Source organism: Apus apus, chromosome 8 (assembly GCF_020740795.1).
Source record: "Apus apus isolate bApuApu2 chromosome 8, bApuApu2.pri.cur, whole genome shotgun sequence".
Taxonomy (NCBI): domain Eukaryota; kingdom Metazoa; phylum Chordata; class Aves; order Apodiformes; family Apodidae; genus Apus; species Apus apus.
Window position 1 is genome coordinate 2,638,787 of NC_067289.1, and position 21,004 is coordinate 2,659,790.

Here is a 21,004-nt window from a genome sequence, read left to right on the forward strand (position 1 = left end):
AGGACTGAGCAAAAATGACTGTTCAGTGAGGCTGTGCCGCCCTCACACGGCTATTTTAGAAACACCCCGAGCTTCAATCCCCAGCTGCGTCAAACGAAAGCTTTAAAACATATTGGCCCTTTGCAATTACAGTGGTTTTTAAACTATTTTTTAACCCTTTCCACAGCCCCCTGCGAGGCCAACGTTAGAAATGCAATGTAGTGTTGTTTTTGCATCCTAGTGTTAGAAGTGCAGTGTTGGGTTTAGTGTTGTTTTCACATCCTAGTGTTAGAAGCATATGGTTGAGTTGTTTTTATATATTTATATATATATATATACATACCCTAGTGTTAGGAATATAATAGTTTGTTTAAGAGAGAAGTGAGATATCTGCACATTCCAAGGACACCTGGGGGAGTTTATGGTCCAAGAAACTGAGGGAGTGAATTGGGCTCCCTCTGGGGGATCCCAGCACGGAGCAGGATTGATGGCCAAGATCAGACCCAACGAAGCCACTTCTGTCCTGCTCCTCAGGGCAGGATGGCAGCAGGAGGTACAGGTCATTGTGGTGATTGGGAAGGCAGCCAAGGGGGCAGGAAAGGTCAGAATTAAACCTTCAGAGGTAAAAAGTGACCTGCTAGAATGGGATGTATCAACAGAGGTGGGAAACTTCTGGGATCATTAGAAGTGTGGGATGGGCTGTAAAACCCTGGAGTGCCCAGCCAGGGGGGAAACAGGGGAAGGAACTTTGGGAGGGAACTTTGTGAGGGAATAAGGAACATAAACCGCTCTTCACCTTGCTATGGGTGTGCCACAAAGAGCCACAGAGATGATGAAGGGAGTGGAACATCTCCCTGATGAGGAAAGGCTGAGGGAGCTGGGGCTCTTGAGCTTGGAGGAGACTGAGGGGCGACCTCAGCAGTGTTTAGAAATATGTTAAGGGCAGTGTCAGGAGGAAGGAGCCAGGCTTTGTTTGGTGATGTCCAGTCATAGGACAAGGGGCAATGGGTGCAAACTGGAGCAGAGGAGGTTCCATGTGAGTATCACCACCATCCACCTGGGATGAGGAATGTCCACCTGGGACAGGGATCTACTGGGGAGAGTCCAAGGGAGGCTGTGAGGATGATGGAGGGACTGGAACACCTGCCTGATGAGGAAAGGGTGAGGGACCTGGGGCTGTTCAGTCTGGAGAGGAGAAGCCTGAGGGGGGATCTAATCAATGTCTGTCAATACATGAGGGCAGCAAGAAGGCAGGACAAGCTCTTGTCACTTGTGCCCTGGGACAGGACGAGGGGCAATGGATTCAAACTGGAGCCCAGGAAGTTCCACCTCAACATGAGGAAGAACTTCTTTGCTGTGAGGGTGACAGAGCCCTGGGCCAGGCTGCCCAGAGAGGCTGTGGAGTCTCCTTGGCTGGAGACATTCAAACCCCCCTGGACACGTTCCTGTGGGATCTGCTCTGGGTGACCCCGCTCTGGCAGGGGGGCTTGGGCTGGCTGATCGTTCCAGGTCCCTTCCAACCCCCGAGGATCCTGCGATGCTGTGCCTTCCCTGTCTAGCTCACCCATTCTGGCCAGAGTGTAACTACCCTCCAGCTGGCGGCTCCGTTCGGGCCCGTTTCTGGCTGTGACGAACCCCCCCCCCCCCAACCCCCCCCAACCCCCCCAACCCGCCGCCATCGCCTCAGGCCGGCGGGGCGAAAGGGGCGGGGCCTCTCTCTCCCCCCCCCCCTCCTCCTCCTCGGCGCGCGACGTCACTTCCTGTGCGGGGAGCGCGGCGGCCGGGACGGTGCGGGCGGGCGGGCAGCGCGGCGGGACCATGAGCGACAGCGGCGAGCAGAACTACGGCGAGCGGGTAATGCCCCCAGCCCGCGGGCGCTGCCTGCCTGCCCGCCTGCCCGGGCCCTTCCTTCGCACCCCCCCCCTCACTCTTTCCTTCTTCACACCCTCCCCTCGCCGCCCCCTTCTGCGGGCAGCGCGGCCTCCCGCCTCGTCCTCCCGCGTGTGCGGGGAGCGGCGGCGGGGGAGGAGGAGGAGGAGGAGGCGGAGGGGTTGTGGGGGGGGGGGGAGGATTGTGGGGGGGGGGGGTAAGATGGCGGCTGGCGGGGCCGGGGGAGGCGACACGGTGAGTCCGCCCGGCGCCATCTTGGGCTGGGAGCGGAGCGGGACAAAATGGCCGCCCCCCCCCACCCCCCTCAGCCTCCTCGATGCGTTTCCCCCTTCCCGGTGTGCGGTGCCGGGTCCTTATCCCCCGGGCTTGGAAGGGGCTGCCGAGCGGGGTTACGGGCTGTGCCGGGCGCTGTGGGCTCCTGCCCTTCAGCCCTTCCCGTGCTGTGGTGCCTTGTGCTCCATCCCTTGGTAGGGGAGAGGAAAAACCCCGAGGCTCCGGTGGCCTGGCTTCGTTACAGCCTCTCCGAAGCTGCACGGCGGTTCGCTTGTGTAGAGAAATGCGTTCTAACCTTGAGTTTCAGGCTCGCTTCTCATTGCTGGCTTGTGAAACGCGTGCTCCTTGAGGTGGTTGCAGCCTTGGGTCTGGGTGGCCGGGTCTGCAGCTTTAAACTGGCAGCAGTCGAAGGTTTAAACCTTCAAACCGAACACCCTCAGCGCCAGAAACAGTAGCTCTGTGACACCCGCAGCAGGCGTCCACTTAAACTGCATCGTTACTGCAAAACATGGGTGGAATTTTACTAATATCAGAGCAGATGACTGGCCAAGCTTCACGTTTATCATGTGTATCTGCAGTAAAGGTTACCTGTAGCTGGATTTTCTTCATTTGCCTTGGTTTCCTTTGAGGTGTTTTAATTTTTATTGCAACAGACAAGTGCAGCACAGGGGTGACTGCTGTGTTTTGGGGTGTTTGTTTTTTTTTCAGCTTCACTCTGTAAGTTTTTAACCTATTGCAGTGTCAGATGGAGTTGTGGAGGTAATAAGTATTTAAGTTTTAAACCTTCACTGGAGATATTGCAGGGCCTTTTCTTACTCAGATTCGTTATAATAAGCTTTAATAGTATGAGTGTTACTACTTAAAAGTAGGTTAGGTTAGCTAAAAAATGCCAGGTGGAAATGAATGCTGAAAGGTGGGAATTAAAGAACAAAAATCCTACCACCCCCAGTGTTATCTGTTCATTGTTGTCTTCCTATCACTCTTACAACTGGTGTCTTTCTAGAGAGGGAGAGTTACTTCTGATTTATTCGAAGTGGATTTGTGTGTGTTACTTTTTCTAAGAAGTTGAAATAATTGCAGAGTGAAAACTGTTTAGATGGCAGCCCAGCTTTACTAAAGTTTGTCAGAGTAATCTGTGTGTTCGATCAGAAAGGGAATGGAAATGTTTAAACTTCTGTAGCAAAGTCTTTTGAAATATAGTTGTGCAGGGTGTGATAGGACAGCAATCGATTTTCCACCTGCTTTTCTATTTTCTCTCCTCAATACTGGTATAAAAGGTATAAATCATGTGCAGACGGTCTTCACTAAAGTTTAAAATGACTTATGTCTGAATTTTTGGCAATGGTGATAGGTAAGTTGTTTGCAATGTACATGTTTGTAAAACGAAAAAACCATGGAGCTAAGTGCCTGCTACTTCAGCCTAGCTCAGAGAGTGGCTTTTCTGATGCTACTGCCAGTGTTGTTTATTGTATTTTTTGCTTGCTTAAGGCTTATATCTTACTGAGTCGGTGGCTTTGTACTTTTTTTCAAGCTGGAAGCACTGAAGTCTCTGCAGAGTAGAAATAGTGTTTGGATAAATAATTTAGGATATGACTTCACAACTGTCTGTTAAGCTGTTCCAAGTCCATGCTGCCAACAAGAATTGTGCTCCTGAAAATGTGTTCCTGCTTTCTCCCTTGAACTTATTTGTATAGTCAGATCTGGGAATTGAATTAGCTGCTTTTTTTTGGTTGTTTTTTTTGGTTGTTTTTTTGTGTGATTCCATTAGCAGCTGCCTTGGTTTGCAGGCTTAATTTGATTGTGTAGCCACAAATCCTGGTGTCAGCATTGGGGATGAAGAAGAAACAGCAGGTGCTTTCACAAATAATGGGACTTGCTGTGTCAGCAGCATGTGGCTTATGTCACAGTTTAGAAAGAAAGAAAAAAAGAGAAAAAAAAATCCCCAGTCATATTCTCCTTGACAGATTATATTCCATTAAATTCTGGGAACCTTTTTAACTGAAGAGACTACAAATTATAACATGCAACTAGTGTTTCAAATACTGGCTATATACTTCAGATACTTTCAGTGTTCCACGTGTTTCAAAGGGACTTTTGTTTTCATTCATTGAAATTGTGCTCACTGAAGTGTGTGTGATACTGGCATGGAAAGGTTTGAAATAAGACTAGTTAAAGGAAAAAATAGGGAGTCTCCTCCTGTGGATTAGTTTGTAGTGATTACTTGGGATCTGTCTGAACAGAAACTTTACTATGGTAGTCAGGTTTTGGTTAGATTTTTTTAATCAGAGTAAGTTGTATAAATACTCCATTTCTAGATCTACTTTCAAGGTACTTAACACATTTTCCAAAATGCTGATTTTATTGCCGAGCTGTGGAAGAAGGCTTGAGGAAGCAGTTTGAGAAGGTGAGAAACAATTTGATAGCTTGATGCCAGCAAAAGGATATGTTCCTTCTCTGTGTTCCTCCTTCCTCAGCTGGCCCTTGATCTGACCTCTGGGTGGGCTGATTCAATACCCAAGCTGTCAGAAAATGGTTTGCTTTTTGCTGATGGAGTTTCCTGCCAGCTTGGTGTGCTGAGTCAGTCCACAGGGTCAGTGCAGGTGGAGGGAAGCTGGACTTTCATCCTCATGGTCTGCTAGCTTGATTTTCCAAGGAACTTTACTTTAGAGGAGTTTGGAAACTGGTGTGGAAGGGCATTCTGCTTTCCCTTGGAGTGGATTCCCCACCTTCCCAGCTGTGGGTTGATCTGGGATCATGGGCTTCAGGGGAAAGAAAGGCAAAAGCTGTTTCTTTTCTGTGGAATCAGTTGCCAAGTTCAGTCATAGAGAGCTCGAAGGATATGTGGAGTTAGCACAATTACACCTTGAATCAATCTGACTGCAGATGTGATGATGTGTAGTGTGAGGCTGCACCTTTCTGTAGGAAAACAAGTGGAAATACATAACTGTGTAGGGATCTAGGATTAAAAAGTGCTAATGATTTTATCTTATTAAGTAACTGAAATCTGTAACTTGTATTTCTGTGAGGAAAAACTGGATCTCAGAAGTTGAAAGAATGCGTGGTCCTCATACCTTACAGTCTGTGGAATCCTTTTCTGACCTGGGGGTCGGGGTGAGGAGGGGAACAGCTTTGACTTTTAGGGGTTATTGCCAGTCTTAGTAATTAATGCCCAGAGCAGGTGAGGTCCAATGAATTCCTTTGAGGCTGGAAGTAATAAAAAGTGACATAATCCTGTAAAATGTGGTGGTTTGAAGATAAAGGCTTTGAAGAAGGATCATCTGGAAACAATATGTGGATATTCAAAAAGTGGAAAGGAGCTAGATGAAAATAAGCCAGTCCAGCCAGTTTCCTCGTCTGTCTTATCATAATATAGCAAAGCTTCTCTTAAAAAAAAAAAAGGTATCGAATAGATGAGGGCTTTAGTCATGTGCTTATGCTAATACCATTTCTTCAAAGCTTATTGACTTCTAAAAACTCTTAAAAGTAGGTTTATGGGCAAGCTCCTCCCTGCTGCTTCCTTCCCATTGTGCATTCCTTGTGCCCTTTTCAGTACAGACCACCTGTATTTGGATATGGCTCCTTCTGTTTAGCCTGAATCTGCCAAGAGAGTTATGTTGTGTGAACAAAAGTGTTCTCCCTCCAAGGAATAACAGCCTTAATTTTGGTTTTTAGTCCTTCTTCAATCTTGCTTTGTCTTTAATAGCTGCAGACTTCTTATGGCTAAGTCAATCCATTAACTCAGAACTCCATGGATTGCTTTCTTAATGAAGGTAGTCATAGGTTTAGGATAAATTTGTTCTTTTCAATTTAAATTAGTTCTCAATATGTGCTCTGCCCTTTGCAGGGTTAGTACCTCTTTCAATGCTTTGGCCTTGGTCACCTTTGCTCTATTTCTGTTGCTCTTGGTATTCATTGCAAATCTGTCCCACCCCATCCCCCCAGTATCATGTGGTAGGCAATTGTAAAGAGTTAAACTTGATTTAAAGTTGTATGGAAGTGGTTTAAGCACTATTAAATTTTGGGTTAGCAAATTAATTTCTGAATGCTTCGTACAGAATGCCTGTTGAGTGTCCTGGTTTAAGAGATGTTAAAAATCTTGTTGCTGAGCACTCTCAAATCAGAATTGGCCAAACATTTAGAATTGTTTGCTTTTAGGAAAAATAGAATTCTCTTGCTGAATTTTAATATTTCTCCAATATCTTGAAATAAAGACTACCATCTAGTGTGTTCAAACCAAGTGTTAAAGCTATGTGACTGAAATTAAGCATTATATTGGTTTAAATATATACATATATAAAATGCTAATTAGGCTCTGTCATTATAAAGAAGATTCCAAGTAAATAATAGAGCAGATAGGGTATTACTCCAGAGAAGTGTGTGTTGCACACAATTGCATTTTCAGTTGGTGGAAAATGAAGATTTCCTTGGAAGCATGAAACCTGCCTATGTAATCAGACTGGTGCTGGCAGAGTAGATGTGAGTGTGCTCCTCATCCTTCCAACTAGGCCTTCTGAACTGCAAGGAACGTCCCAAAGAGTCACAGAATTGTACATCATTGAAAGACCAAGGGGGTTGTGCTTCCTGCACTCAAAAAGCAGTGCAGTTAATCAGTTAATCAATCAGTTAATCGCCTCTGGCCTCAGCAGGGACCTTGTTTAAGTCAGTTCTTGTTGATTTTGTCTAAGCATGTGGCTGACAGTGCAAAGTATTTTGAGTTTCCTAATGTTAGAATTCATGAGTAGATACTCAGTTGATTCGCTGTGCATTTGCTATTAAATCCAGGCATAAATAGTGAATTCAGTTGCTTAGTGCTAAGTTAAACTGAATTGACTGAATCTGTTTTTAAAATAGGGCATTTGGTAGATTCAATTCTTGAACTGCATATATAGTAAAAGTCCACAAAACATATATATTTTTTTTCTAGTTTCAGTTTTGGCACTAGATTTTATCCTGGAGTTTTTAAATATTCTTCATCCTGTTCTTTTTCTATTAAGGTTAATGTTGAAGAAGGAAAATGCGGAAGTCGCCATTTGACAAGTTTTATAAATGAGAATTATTTGAAGCTCAGGAATAAGTGAAGCTGAAATTTGAAAAAAAAGAAAGTGAATGCATGCTAATTATCAGACCAGAAGTCCCACTTGTAGAATATTGAGCAATTTGTGTGAAGTGGGGAAGATGAAAGAAGTCAGAATTTGAAACGGAAGAATGAAGAAAAGGAATAAAAATGAAGTTAAGATAAGAAGTAATCTGGAATCTGAAAGCACTACGCTAAGTAATTACTAGTCTGTTTATGTGTCCCTGTATATTTTGCTAAACATGCATGCATTATCTGTTTAATAGCAAAAGTATATGCAGGGTAAAGAAGTGTCTACCAGGGAAAGAAAAAATACCTTAAAAATCTAGGCAGTTCTAATGCCAACTGCCCGGACACATAGATATGAATATTTACGATTTATTTCACTGGAGCTTGTTTACAGCCCTTAGGTAAAGGAGAAATTTGTGTACAAATTAGGCTTTCAATATCTGCGTGCAGGAATCCCGTTCTGCTTCCAGAAGCGGAAGTGCTCATGGGTCTGGCAAGTCGGGGAGACACACCCCTGCAAGATCTCGCTCTAAGGAAGATTCCAGGCGCTCCCGGTCAAAATCTAGATCCAGGTCTGAATCCAGGTGAGTTTACTTCTTTTAACTCTTCCTCCTCTTCACAAGTCAGATGGTTATGTCAGAGGTGGAGTCCAGTGTTAGCCCAGTTCTGGCTGGAGAGATAACTGGTGATCTGTGGACATGGAAGCCAAAGGGGCATGTGTGGTTTCGGGACTTGAAAAGCTCAACTATCAAGTTACATCTTTTTGCAGCTTTTTCTAAGCTACACAGTCAGCTACACAGGCTTGCATCCCTGCTGACAGAGCTGGGAGGGCACCTGCCTTTTAAGTCTCAAAATAATGGCTAGTTTCTCAACTGGAAGCACTAGGAACTCTAGATCCTGGTTTTTCTGTCCATTAAAAGAGCAGATTATCCATTTTAGGTGACATCAGTATATTACATTTTCTCACTGGAAGCTGTGACATTCTGGAGTAATTAACAGTGTATTCCATGAAAAAAAAAAAGCTATAGATATAAGTGTGAATTTCAACAGACATCTGACCTTTTAAATATACATTTATTGAACTTGAAAATTAACAGACTGGAAAGCTTGAAACATTAGACAGCTTTCCAAGCTTTCAAATCAAACCCAACCCAAACTAGTGGAGAAAGTATCTTGCTTTATTGTATATGTTACGTGGTAACACAAATGTGCACTATGCAAAGGCCTCTTGCCCTGCATTACCTGTGGTTATACTGCTCTGCTGGACAGGCTGTGCTTAGTGACAGAATTGCTCTTCAAATGGTTAACAGACATAACTTGAGACATAAAATACAGTGCTAGTCTAGAAATGAGACTATGAATGTCACTGGTAGCCACTTTACATTGGCTTTACCAGTTGTCACAGAAGAGGTACATATTTCATAAAGAATAAATAGAAGCAACAAAACCTATAAATGGGTGAACGATACTTTCTTAAAGAGTCTAGACTACAGAAATGCATGTTGATAATTCCTTTACTCATTGTAAGCATTCAGTTTAAAAAAAACAAAAAGTGGGTTTCAGCAGTGAGGTTTCTGATTGCTCTGTTCACAGTATGCTTTTTATTTCTCTAAACAAGGAATTGGGCTTTCCAAAGCCTGGGGGTCAGGCTGGAGTGCTGTTGGCAATCAGCCACGATATAAAACACTGTCAAATACTGTGTTTAGGTCTCCTTGCAAGATCAAAGTGATGGGTTTGAAAGGCTTTTGTGAGCAGGAGAACAGTTGTGAAATTTTGCCAGCAGAGGAATGGGCTTGGGTTGGTTGTGTGTTTGAGTTGCAGTCCCAAGTGTCAAATTGTGCACTTGGGAATCCCTACAGTGCAAGAACAATATGTCCAATTAAATTAATAAATACTCGGTAGAGTAATACTGCTGTATAGAGTGTGACACTGGAGTGACCACTGGGGTTGCTGTTAGTGAGAGATTCCTAGGACAGCTCAGGAAGGGCTGGTCCAAATCAAGGTCTAAATCTGCTCAAGGCAGAGTCAGGTCTGGGCACAGACCATGTTCTCAGGCTTTACCCAGTTGAATTTTGAAAGCCTCAGAGGATGGAGACTGCAAAGCACCTTTCAGGAGGCTTTAAAAACAGCAAGGCCAGACCCAGCATGTCCTTCTGCACCTTAATCCATAACTCAGGGATTCTGAAGCACCATGTTTCTCACTTGCAGAATAACCATAATACTGGGTAGAATGTCATCACAAATTGTAAAAAATGCTGGAAGAAGCAAATACAAGATTTAGAATTTAGGACAGACCTTGCAAATAATTTACTTTGACAAGAAATCACCCTCTAAATAACACCCTGGCAACTGACTTTTTACATTTTGATGAGCAAAAATAGAAGGTTATGACCACCCTGGCTTCCTGAGCATTTAACAGCTGTCTTGCAAATGCCTGTGGCTGGAAATCCTGGAATTACATTGCAGGGTTAGTGTGTTCTAGCAGATTTGGGCAGAATTGTGTCAAGGCACATATTTAGAACCAACATACTTCTGTCTGTTTTCAGTCCCATCACATGTTTAGTTGTAATCACAGGCAGATCATCTAACTCTGGCTCTCACCTAAAAACTAAACTTGTGAGAACTTTCATTTCTTGGCAGTTTCTGTTGCAAATGTATTTTTGAGTTACCAGCTTTATACATTAAACTGTGATTTGGGAACAAATCCGTGTCCTGGTGTTTTTATCAGTTAGTGTGTGGTTATACTTGATTTTAAAATATGCCTTTTTTTTTTTAAGTTAGCAGCACAGTAAGCTTGGTTTCTTTGTCTGATTCTAGGTGTAAACAATTCTTGTCTTGATTTTCTGCTGCAGTGGCTTTGCAGCAAAGTAGAATAATGGCAGTATGACATGTAAGGCAGCAATATGATCAGTGCCTATTTAAAATAAGACTTTCTCACATAATGGATTACCTGCTTTAGAAGTGTCCAGCTCATGGTTGGTGTACTAGGTGAATCTGTTACCTGCAACATCAGTTCTGTCATTATCTTCAGTGTGGTTTTTTTTATTTTGTGGCTGTATGCATGTATTGAACTTGTTCTTATCATTTCTGTCTTTCTTTACTGTCTTACTCACCTGAGGGAAGTTCTCTCTTTTTTTTAATTTCTGTTGCCAAAAATAATCTCTTCTTGCTAAATACCTAGTTAGAAGTGTTGTTAATGGGACATGCTGTAGTCATTTCTGCTGGACGTGAGTATGTATTTCAAGTTGAGGAAGACAACTTATGTCGGTAGCTGGCTCACTTCTGATAGGGTTGAAGGCATTTTTTTAAGGAGGCCTTTAATGCACAGAGTGTGTATAGTGCAGTTTGGCTGTCTGGTGACACTCAGTGAGGAATCCTGACTGTGGAAGAAGCTGTTAAATGCTCAGGAGTAAAGGTTAAGAACTTGGTTCACCAGTGTGGTGGTGACATTACTGTGACACATGGTTGTGCAGTGATGGTGGCTTCTGGTCCCCATCACTACTTGCTACCTTGGCTTCCACAAACCGGAGGAAGGACATTTAAGACACAAGAAAAGAGTCTGAAGATTAACAATTTATGAGTAAGACCCTTTGAATATTAAACTCTTAATTGCACTTCTTAGCCTTGCAGTGATTAGCTTTGTACTTGTGTGCAATGCAGATTATTCAGTGACTGCTACTGGCAGGCCAAGATCAGGCATCACATTCCAGTGCCTCCCCAGCTTTCCAGCTAAGATTGTCTGTGTTTGGAGGTCTAAGGGTATAGTACAAAGAATTGAAGTGTTGTAGGACTTCATGTCCACGGGCCTAGAGCTGTCAGAACACATTTATGGAACTGTCCTGAAGAGGTCTGAACTGAAATCAGTGAGCAGTTGTACCTGAAACACACTTGGAGTTTGACCATGTAAGCATTCATGATCAGCTAGCGTTAAGTAAGTGCTGAAATACCTGAAGGTAAAGAAACCTACTGCACCTTAATTCCTTCAGTTGTGTTAAGCTCAGTTTCATGAGCATTTCCCAGACTCCTGTGCTTGTAATTATGCACTATGTAAAAAGTGTATTTTCTTTCCAGTGAAAGCAGTGCTATTCTGAGTGTTAAATAAGCAGAAATGTGCATCTCCCCGATTGTGCATATTTTATGTTAAGTCACCTCTGTTCCCTTCTTCTGTTAAGTCTTTAAAAGAGAGTCACCCCAGCTATTTTTACCTAAATGCCACTGTACATGCTGTGACTATTCTAAGCATATAGTGTGTCAAACCAAGATAGCTTTGTTAGAGAGAGCTAAAAGCTATGGGGGAATTAAAGGCTAACTGAAATGGAAGTTGAGGTTCTTGTGCTGCAGTAGAAATGTTCTGAGATCATCAGCCATCATGTAATTGTAAAGTTTGAGTGCACAGTCCTGGAGAGGAGTGACTAAAACTGATTCCAGCTGAGTCACGCGGTGCTGCAGGGTTTTAGAAAGGTTTTTTTTGTTTGTGAAGACCCAGACAAACCCAGCACTGCTATCCCTTTTTCTTTTCCTTCTCTTTAGATCTAGATCAAGGAGGAGTTCCCGTAGACACTACACAAGGTCCCGCTCCCGTTCCCGCTCTCACAGGAGATCCAGAAGTAGGTCGTACAGTCGGGATTATCGGCGGCGACACAGTCACAGCCACTCCCCCATGTCTACCCGCAGACGTCACATTGGGAACAGGGTATGACTGTCACAGATGACTCACACATAGTCTGAACACATCCTGAAATCACTCCATTAATGAGTTGGAGTTTTCCAGAAAAACGTTCTGCTTCCTGCATCTGTCTGTTTACGAGGCATTGTTGAGGTTAATTGACATGCAGCTTTTGATAAACCAGGGCTCTCTGTAAGCTTGCTTGGGATTGTGGAGTGGGGATGTCTTGTTGGGTTTTTGCAGATGCTTTTAGAAGTGCTACCAGCACAGGCTATTGTCATATACCTGCTGCAAGACATGAGTGAATGTATGCAGGGAAGGAGGGGGTAGAATTAGGAGGGAGAAACATTTGTATTTTTCCTTGATTAGAAAGCCTGGGCAAGTAATATGTGCCATTAAAAGTTGTTTTAATGGTATCTTTATTAAATGAGCATGCAAACCAGCTTGCTTTTAGCTGCTTTACAGACCCATGTGACTGAGCACAGTGTGGTTCATGCTAAAGGGGAAAAATGGATAAGTAACAGAAATGGTTATGTGATCCAGACCAATGTCTGTCCACAGTCACAGCCTTTGGAGGGAAAGCTTTGTAAATACAGTATCCAGTATGTGTTACAAGCATAGTTTGTACCCCAAGAAATGCAGTGTGTTTTTGTGAGAGGGGGGCTCTTGTATGTGGAGGTTTGATTTTAATAGTGCCTGTTAGCAAGTTAACCCAGCCTGAATCTCAGCAGCATCTTCTTGTTATTGCTTTGCCTTGAAGCTCTGAGACTCACAACTTGTGAAATACCTTGCACAGCACATACAATTGTTTTTCTTCTAATATGTATCTATTCCTTCCTCTAGGCAAATCCTGACCCAAATTGTTGTCTTGGCGTGTTTGGATTGAGTCTGTACACCACAGAAAGAGATCTGAGAGAAGTTTTCTCCAAGTATGGTCCAATTGCTGATGTCTCCATTGTCTACGACCAGCAGTCCCGGCGTTCCAGGGGATTTGCATTCGTGTACTTTGAAAACGTGGAGGATGCAAAGGAAGTAGGTTGGGGCACAGCGTGGGTGGCATGTTTGCTGGGATGTATACTCTGTAACAGGATGAAGCCTGGAGAAACTCACTGTTTGACCTTTCAAGTGGCATAGGAACCTTTAAAGTGAATTCCTTTTGCTTGTATGAAATAATCATAGTGCAAGCTGGTCCACAGTAGCTTCTGTTACCTTCCTTCTCGGGGTCTAAAAAATAGTTGACACCTCAATAAATGTCAGTTGTGGCTCAAAAGAGGGCTGGTGTGTACCAGAGGAGAAAGTGGAGGGGCTTCAGTATTGATCCTTGTGCAGGCTGGGCTGCTGTGTCATTCCCAACATTCACTCCAGGCTAGCCATAGAGCAGACTGCACCAGAAACACAAGCCCTCTGTTGTAATTTTGAGATGAGTTCCCTCCTAACTCCACAGGTGATCTTAAATGTATTAACAGGCATGTTCAGAGTGCACCAGGCAGCCATTTCAGAGCTCTCTCTAGGAGCACTGACTTACTTTCTGCTGACTCCTAGTGCACGAGTCTGAAAGGGTGAGGAGGGGAGGGAATCTTCTGGAAATAAAAGACCAGGAAAATGTACAGTGCCTTCCTGGTCCCAGCAGGTGTCCATGGAGAACCCTGAGGGGTGCAGTAAGTTGAAGCAGTGTCAATACCATATAACAAATCAAGGGATCTGGGCTTCAGTGCTACAGAATGAACAGGGAATTCTGTACATGCCAGGTGCAGAGCTCTACACTCAGGCCAACCCTTGGAGAGCAGTGTGCTTATGAGCTGTAACTAGGCTTATATTCTGCATAAATTCCACTACTTGAAGTCTCGTGTAGTCTTTTCCAAATGTGGCATGAAGACTTCTGTGTTAGGTTGGAGCTTGGGATATATGTCCTGCTTCTTGGCAGGAAAAAAATCCAATGGGTTGTTGTTTTTTTTTACTTCAGATTTACTTATGACTCAGATATTACTCTGCTCAAGGTTATGGTAGGTTTTGGGGATGCATAAGAGGGGAAAAAAAAAGCTGACAAGCTTGAATCAACATAACTGCTCTTTTGTTAACTTATAAATGCTTTGCTACCTGTTGGAGTAGTAACATCTCCCTACATAAGCATGTCCAAAGGTGTCTCTTAATCATGTTAGAGGTACTACAATTGTTAAATTATGTTTCTTTCAAGCTTGTTATGCAGTGTAAATGACATTTTCAGTGGTGACTGAAGCTCATATCCAGCTGTCCTGTAACATCTTAAAGTTAGTATAAAGTGAAACCTACATGTGCATCCTAACCCAGCCATTTTAGGACTGAATACTTGAAGCAGGAATTAGAAACTTGTGTTGGTAATAAGGTTCATACCCACAGGATTTTCTCACTCTTGTTTAGGCAAAGGAACGTGCCAATGGAATGGAGCTGGATGGAAGAAGGATCCGGGTGGACTTTTCCATAACAAAAAGACCTCACACACCTACCCCTGGAATCTATATGGGAAGACCCACTTAGTAAGTTACCCGTGTGCAGTTTGTTTTTTTTTTCCAAATGAGTGTGAGAGAGAAGGATTTTGTTTAAAAACAGTTCTGTAACACCTCCAGGAGAGCTGATTTTGTAGTGTTTTCCTAGTCTATCAGGCCTTTGCATTATTGCACTGCTCTGAGAGCAGTTTGCTTGTCACTTGTGTGCTGTACATGATGTGAATGTTTCTAGCACTGAAACTAAACTGCAAAATTCACTGTTGCTGCCTGATTAATTTTAAAAGTCTCCTTAACAAGAGCTGTGCTTGCACTGGTGAGCTTATCTGGCAAAATAACCAAAAAACCTGCTGATAAAGGAGGCTTTTCAGTATTAAAAAAAAAACAAACCCAACTTGCTTGTGGGCAGCCCTGAGGAGTAATGCTTATCTTTGCAGCTCTTGAGATAGGAGGGGTTAATTTAAATACCACTTGTCATTGACTGATCTGGGGTCAGCCTGGATGACAGCCAGCAGAAACCTGGTTACACAGTCCAAATATGAGCTAAATAAACATTTCAATACTATTTTTTTTACACTTTTTGAATTAAGTTGTCCTGTGTACCTTCAATGTTAGTGTCTTTTGCAAGCTCAAGTTTTCAAGACTGAACTAACAAATATTAGTGGAGCAGCTGAGTGGTACAGTTTACCCTACCCAAAGAGTACAGTTTTGACTTAAGGTGCCAAGAATGCATGTTGTTTTCCCAAGTAATTTTCCAGTTGTTTCCCCAAGATTTTCAGCTTGTGTTACTGGTTGTGATGTAGTTGATTGTGTTGAGACTGCAGGTTAGTTTTTTGTAGTTGGAAGTTCTTCCAAAGGCAGCTTTCTCACAGTTAAAAGTGAGTGAAGAGTAGTCACAGAGTGAAATTCCTCATGTGCCTGTGATATCAAAAGGTTAAGAGGTTTCAGACCAAGGAGGAAAGTACCTGTCTTAAAAGTTCAAGCATTTTTAAAAAGTGATTATTTAAGCAGTTCTGTTCCCATGCGCACTGATGGGAAAGGAGCGCTCACGTGTCATCTGTGAGGATGTGAGCTAATAATATAACCCAGTTTTAAATGGTTTATACTTGACTGTGTGCCTGCTGAGAAGCACTGCAACCATGTTCATGTTTTCTGGTTTTTTAAATGTCATTTTCTTTCACTGCTTTAGTGGCAGCTCACGACGACGAGATTACTACGACAGAGGGTACGACAGAGGGTATGATGATCGTGACTATTACAGCAGATCATACAGGTCAGGCAAGATTTCTAATATTTTTCTGCTTTGTAAACTGCTTTCTCATCTACATTTCTACTTAAATCAGTGTTTAGCAGCTCATCCTACCTATGAATGCCAAAACATTCTTGCACTTACTGTCATTCTGAAATCTTACTATGAAATCATTACCAAAATTACTGCTTGGTACAAATCAGATTGTGAAATACTTTGTGGTGTTCAACCTGTGGCTTGACTTAATCCAGGATGTTCTTTTAATCTGCATTAAGTTTTGAAAAACAAAGGATGTTCTTTATAGTCTTAGATGCTCTATAATTAAGTCTTCCTTTGGTTCATCTTTTACCATTGAAATAGTGCAGATCCAATTGGCATTATAGTGCCTTGAGCATAGTGTATGTAGACAAAAAGTGGCAGATTTTGGTGGTCACTGGCATCCCCTCCTAATAATTATGGCACCTCAAATGTTGCCAAGTATAAGGAATGTCCAATGTTGTTGGACATTTCCACTAAAAAAAGCTTTTAACACACTTTGTTGGGGTGGATGTGAGTGTTACTTGAAGGCCTCACAGCCATTTCTGTGGTCAGTCTAAATTTCTTTGTTCAGCAGCAGATTGGGGGGCTGAAAGAGGTGAATGTTCAGGTGGCAGTGCATGTTGTCAGAGACCTATGGATTTAAAATCTGTTGAAAAAAAAATGCTTGGTAGTAATTTAAAAAAGTTTACTGATGGAGCAAGTTTGTCTCCTGCATTTTCCATGAAAACTGCCAACAAGACTTGTCCCCTGTGAAGTCCTCACAACTTCTGTGACACTATTAAATCAGACACAAAGAGTTGATTTTTGCAGCCTGCAATTACCAAACATGCCTGTGGTTGCAGAGTTCTGTAGAGTTCTTCCTAAGTGGTTTGTGCAGCTTAAATGCATCAGCTATGGGTGAATTTCTGGCATCCCTGGGAACTGGTGAATTCCAGTTGCATTATCACGTTATAGCTCTCAGACACAGGAAGTAATAAATCCTGTTACCTTAACTTTCACTGTAGTCCACTGTTGCTTTCTAGGCCTAGAAGTAAATATGTTTATACTTTGATTTGGTCCTTGTCAGTGGCTGAGGGCAGCTATCTCTTCCTTCCCCTCCTACTTTAAGCCACTGTTTCACCTTCCCAGGCTTTGCTTCCAATCCCTTTCTCTCCTCCCTGCTTTGCTGTTGACACTTAAGTGTCTTGCCATTTTGGAGTTAAAATCTGAAGATGATATTGAGCAGACAAGAACCCAGCCATGTTGGGTTTCATTTTGCCAGCACTTGAATGTAGGCTTTCCTATGGGGTGGCTGGCTCTTTGACCAAACTTCCAGTTGGTTCAGAGCACAGGGTACAAAACCTTGCTTGGGAGTTAAGTAGCCTTGTCTCACTTAATGTAATAAAAGTAATTAACTGAGATCTAGTGGGTGAATGAGCTGAAGCAGCTGGACAGAGTGTTGGGGAGCACAAAAGATTTGCAACATGGCCTGCTGAGCAGCCCCTTCTGTGGTGCTTCTAGCTTCCTTCTCCCACTTTGCATTTTTTTTCTGGAGTTCTGATATAAATATATCAAAATGGCAAAGGCACCAGCAAAAGATGGAGGCTGTGCAGTGTTTAGTAGGAGTTTTACACCATCAGTCTGTCTTCTTGCGCTTGATAGGACAGGGTCAGTCTTTGAAGTCTGTTGTTTGTTGCTTGTGTGTTCTGAAAACTTGCCTGTCTACCAAGTGGAGAAGACTCTAAAAAAAAAATAATAGTAAAATTAAAGCAAGGAGACCTGATGAATCTGAAGATGCTGCTCATTGGAGAGTGTGACCTGGTAAATTAGAACATGGACCAGCTGGTGTGTCCTAACTGCTCCTTGGCACTGAGCTTAGCCAGCTCATTCCAGGACCACATCAAAATGAACACGGTGAAGTAATTTGGCATTATCCAGTGTAGGAACCAACGTGTCCTTGTCTTTGCTTCTGCTTGATGGTGCTTTTTGCTGCTACAATGAACTTTTTGTTTATTTGACATTATTTTTCAAAAGTCTTTTCTGCTTTTTATATTCACAGAGGAGGCGGTGGAGGAGGAGGAGGAGGATGGAGAGCTGTTCAAGACAGGGATCAGTTTTACAGGTAAGACAGGGAAGTTTTCAGTGGCTGGTCAACAGTGGAAATACTCTTACAGGTGATATTTTTGAGTATTCTGTGAATCAAGTCTAGGAGATCTTTAAACAGATGAACAGAAAGTGGGTGGATGCTGAGCACTTTCAGCTCTTTAGTGAGCAGCACAGTTCATTTCAAAGGTTCCCTCATAGCTATGTAAAGGGGTATGGTTAGGATAAGGACAGTTTAGTGCAGGAAAAACATGTGATTTATGCCAAGAGGTTAATGTCCTGAACATTTGGGGATTTATTTTTTTATTATTTGGAGATCAGTGCAACTAGGCAAGGAAACATGGAGCTTGGGGGTGTCGGGGTTGCCTGTAGCAGTGACTGCTGCTCGAATCGGCTCTTCGTCTAGGACAAATAGTTTAGGCTCAAAATTCAGGTGGGATTCAGCTTCCACTGCTCCTTTGGGATGGTCTCGGCTTGAAACACATCACAGGTAGTCAAAGTGTGCATGCAGGACAGCTGATAGCTCTTGTTTTAGCCCCGAGTAACATTGCTGTGATCCAGTAACAAAAAGACTTGGGGAAAATTGCACTCTTCGCTACCCAGCAGGGCTGTTGATCACCTCTCTGTGCTCATTAGCTTCCCCAAGTAAACTCCTAAGAGCAGAATCAGCTTAGATGCATCTGTGCAGAGCTGGTGCTGCTCACCTGCCACAGCTTGTAACAAAGGGATTGTTTCTGTCCCTCTTTCCCAGGAGGAGGTCACCATCCCCCTACTACAGCCGAGGGGGCTACAGATCCCGCTCCAGATCTCGATCCTACTCACCTCGTAAGTAGCCACAAAGCTCCCATATCAAAACCAAATTTCCACTTTAACCAAACTTCATCTTTTGATCTTTTGTGTCCATAAAGAATATTTGACTTCCGTGTGGTTATTTTTTATTATCATTATTTTTAACCACAGTTCCCTTTTAATGTTTCATTGAGCAACTGGGTAACCTTGAGGACAGGGCAAATATTTAGTTTGCAAAGAAACCAAACTGTCATTGCCCTTGTTAGAAAGTCTGAGGTACCATTTATTTCTCTGGAATGTTAAAACAGGAATTTGTAGTGCACTGGCAATTTGGCTACCTCTAGGACAGCAAGGCTGAATTCCCAAGCCTCACATGCTCTAGCACTGAAGCTAGATTTCTAAACAACTCTGAGGTCCAGATAGTTCTTCTTTCAACTTACTTGCATAAAAGATAAAGCTGCATTTGAGTGGCAAAAATGGGATAAACCACAAAATGGCATGCCTGGCTACTCCCCTTGTGATGGTTGTGTTCTCACCTTGACCCAACTGAAAACAAGTGTAACTGCTTTGACTGATCCATAGGGTAAACTCATAGTTCCAGTGTGAATTCCCATTGTGTGCTGAAACAGCCCTGGGCATGTGATGAGAATTGGAGCTTTTCTACCCAAAAGAACTGACTGCTGGACTTGGTCATTAACAAGTCATAACAGTTTAATTCACTGGAAATTTGGGAGGTGACAGCTAATTCAGACAGTTCCTCAAAACCTGCCAGTCCTTGGAAGTCTTAACTGTGTATTTTTTTTCTTTCAGGTCGCTATTGAAGCATGACATGTAGAGGAGTTTCTAGCTACAGCCTTTGAGTTGAAAATTGCAAGTTGGTGGACAATATTTTTATTGTCTCTTCTGTTGAAACAAGTGAACAGTGCCTAGTGAATAGGTGACTTTTACACCTTTTATGAAGACTACTTCTGTGATGTTAAATTCTGTTTCATTCTGCATATTTGTGTAGTTTGGTGCTTTGTTTCAAGTTGTGTTTTGAGAGGAGTATGTTTTGCATGTTATTTTTTTAGTCTCAATTTTGACTCCTGAAAGGTTTCTATTGTAAAGACAAACTGTTCAGTTAGGTTTTTTTCTACTGATTCCAAGGTATTCTGAAGATCACAACCTGTGTAAAATGCTTTCAAAAAAGTAAAAAAAAATAAATAAAAAGAAGTTTGTTTTTTTTTTCTTTTCCTGCTTAATTTTGCCAAGTAGAAGTTGAGAGTTCAGATCTTGTTAGGTCTTTGGATGGAGGTTTTCAGTAGCTTCACTCCCAGCTTGAATTATTTCTGTTTCTGCTTTGTGTTCTTCTGGAGGGGGGAGTGGAAGGAAGGAGCAGGGTCCACACGGTGTTCCACTGAGGTTGAGGTTTTTCTGGTAACATCATGATTTCTTTCTGAGCACCATCTCAAACCTGTGCTGGTTTGGGTCTGTGAAGAGCTGCTGAGCTGAAGGTGTTTCTATAGAGACTTCCAGCTGAGGAGAAGCCAGCCCCTGCAGTCTTCCTTTCCTTGGAGAGTGTAAAGCATGGCTGGATGAGCTAGCACTTGGCTGTGAAGAAAAGGGCCACCAAAGCCATCACAGGCTGGGATTTAAGGGGTAAGCCTGTTTCACCCCCAGATTTCTGTTCTGTGGAAACTCCTGCAGTTCTGTCAGCCTCACAAAAAATCCAAGTAATCCCAGTGCAAGTGCTCACACTGAGCTCCATCCCCTTTCTTTTTGGGAACAGCCAGGCCTTTGCTGTCCCATGAAAGCTAAATTGCACTGAAAGTTCTTCATTAAGTGCTTCTGAACCCATTGCTCCTTTTTAAAATCAGCACTAAATTGCTTATTTTGCTTTTCAGCTATTAAGTCACCTATTGGATTTCAAAGACCTTGGGCAAACACTAGATAGTAAAGTTATGCAGTTAGATCTGTGATCTAATGACTTTATCTTCCCTTTATTGCAGGAGATACATTGAGCTTCCCACATGGGTTTATGGTGGGAACGTTTTTGGTGGTAGAATTAGCAGGCTACTCATTTGTGGAGTCAAGAAAATAATGAGGAGGGTGGAAAATATTTTTCCCTGTTGCTCTCAGAAGCAGTTTGGCAAATAATGTGCAATTGCACCAAGCAAGAGCCTGGAGAGTTGAGGCCTAGGAGCTGCCAACAGCACTAGGCTGGGTGTCTCTTGAAGGTGTTTACACATACCTGGGTATGTTTGTGGTCTGGAAGGGACAGCAGGGTTTCAGCAGTGATTTTCAACTCCCAGCAGTGATAGCCCATCCAGGGCCATGCTGGTACTTCCACTGACATGTCTCTGGGAGCGTGGAGTGCTGCTCTTGTGCCTGGAGCATCCCAAGTCCCCTCTGCCAGCTCCTTGCCCGGTGTGTTTCAGCTCCTTGCCCGGTGTGTTTCAGCTCCTTGTCCGGTGTGTTTCAGGGCCCTGGTGCTG

General features: G+C 43.0%; 1 protein-coding gene across 2 annotated transcripts; it reads left to right on the plus strand.

The window, feature by feature from the left end:
- Positions 1–1,740: 1,740 nt before the first annotated feature.
- TRA2B (transformer 2 beta homolog) lies at positions 1,741–19,754 on the plus strand. Of its 2 annotated transcripts, XM_051626000.1 has the most exons (9): positions 1,741–1,833; positions 7,676–7,809; positions 11,756–11,918; positions 12,735–12,923; positions 14,289–14,404; positions 15,561–15,644; positions 17,698–17,760; positions 18,493–18,566; positions 19,341–19,754. In XM_051626000.1, exons 1-9 carry the CDS (start codon positions 1,798–1,800, stop codon positions 19,349–19,351), a joined length of 870 nt encoding a protein of 289 aa, XP_051481960.1. In that variant the 5' UTR covers positions 1,741–1,797; the 3' UTR covers positions 19,352–19,754. The 2 variants fall into 2 exon arrangements, with proteins under 2 accessions (XP_051481960.1, XP_051481961.1); XM_051626001.1 differs by lacking the exon at positions 19,341–19,754 and having other exon boundaries at positions 1,750–1,833; positions 18,493–18,574.
- The last annotated feature ends 1,250 nt before the right edge of the window (positions 19,755–21,004 follow it).

What these genes read in the sequence shown, in the direction of transcription:
- TRA2B (XM_051626000.1), top strand. Translation starts at nt 1,798, where the DNA reads ATGAGCGACAGCGGCGAGCAGAACTACGGCGAGCGG. An exon ending in ACGTGGAGGATGCAAAGGAA is followed by an intron (nt 12,924 to 14,288) that starts GTAGGTTGGGGC and finishes ACTCTTGTTTAG; the next exon opens with GCAAAGGAACGTGCCAATGG. An exon ending in TATATGGGAAGACCCACTTA is followed by an intron (nt 14,405 to 15,560) that starts GTAAGTTACCCG and finishes TCACTGCTTTAG; the next exon opens with TGGCAGCTCACGACGACGAG.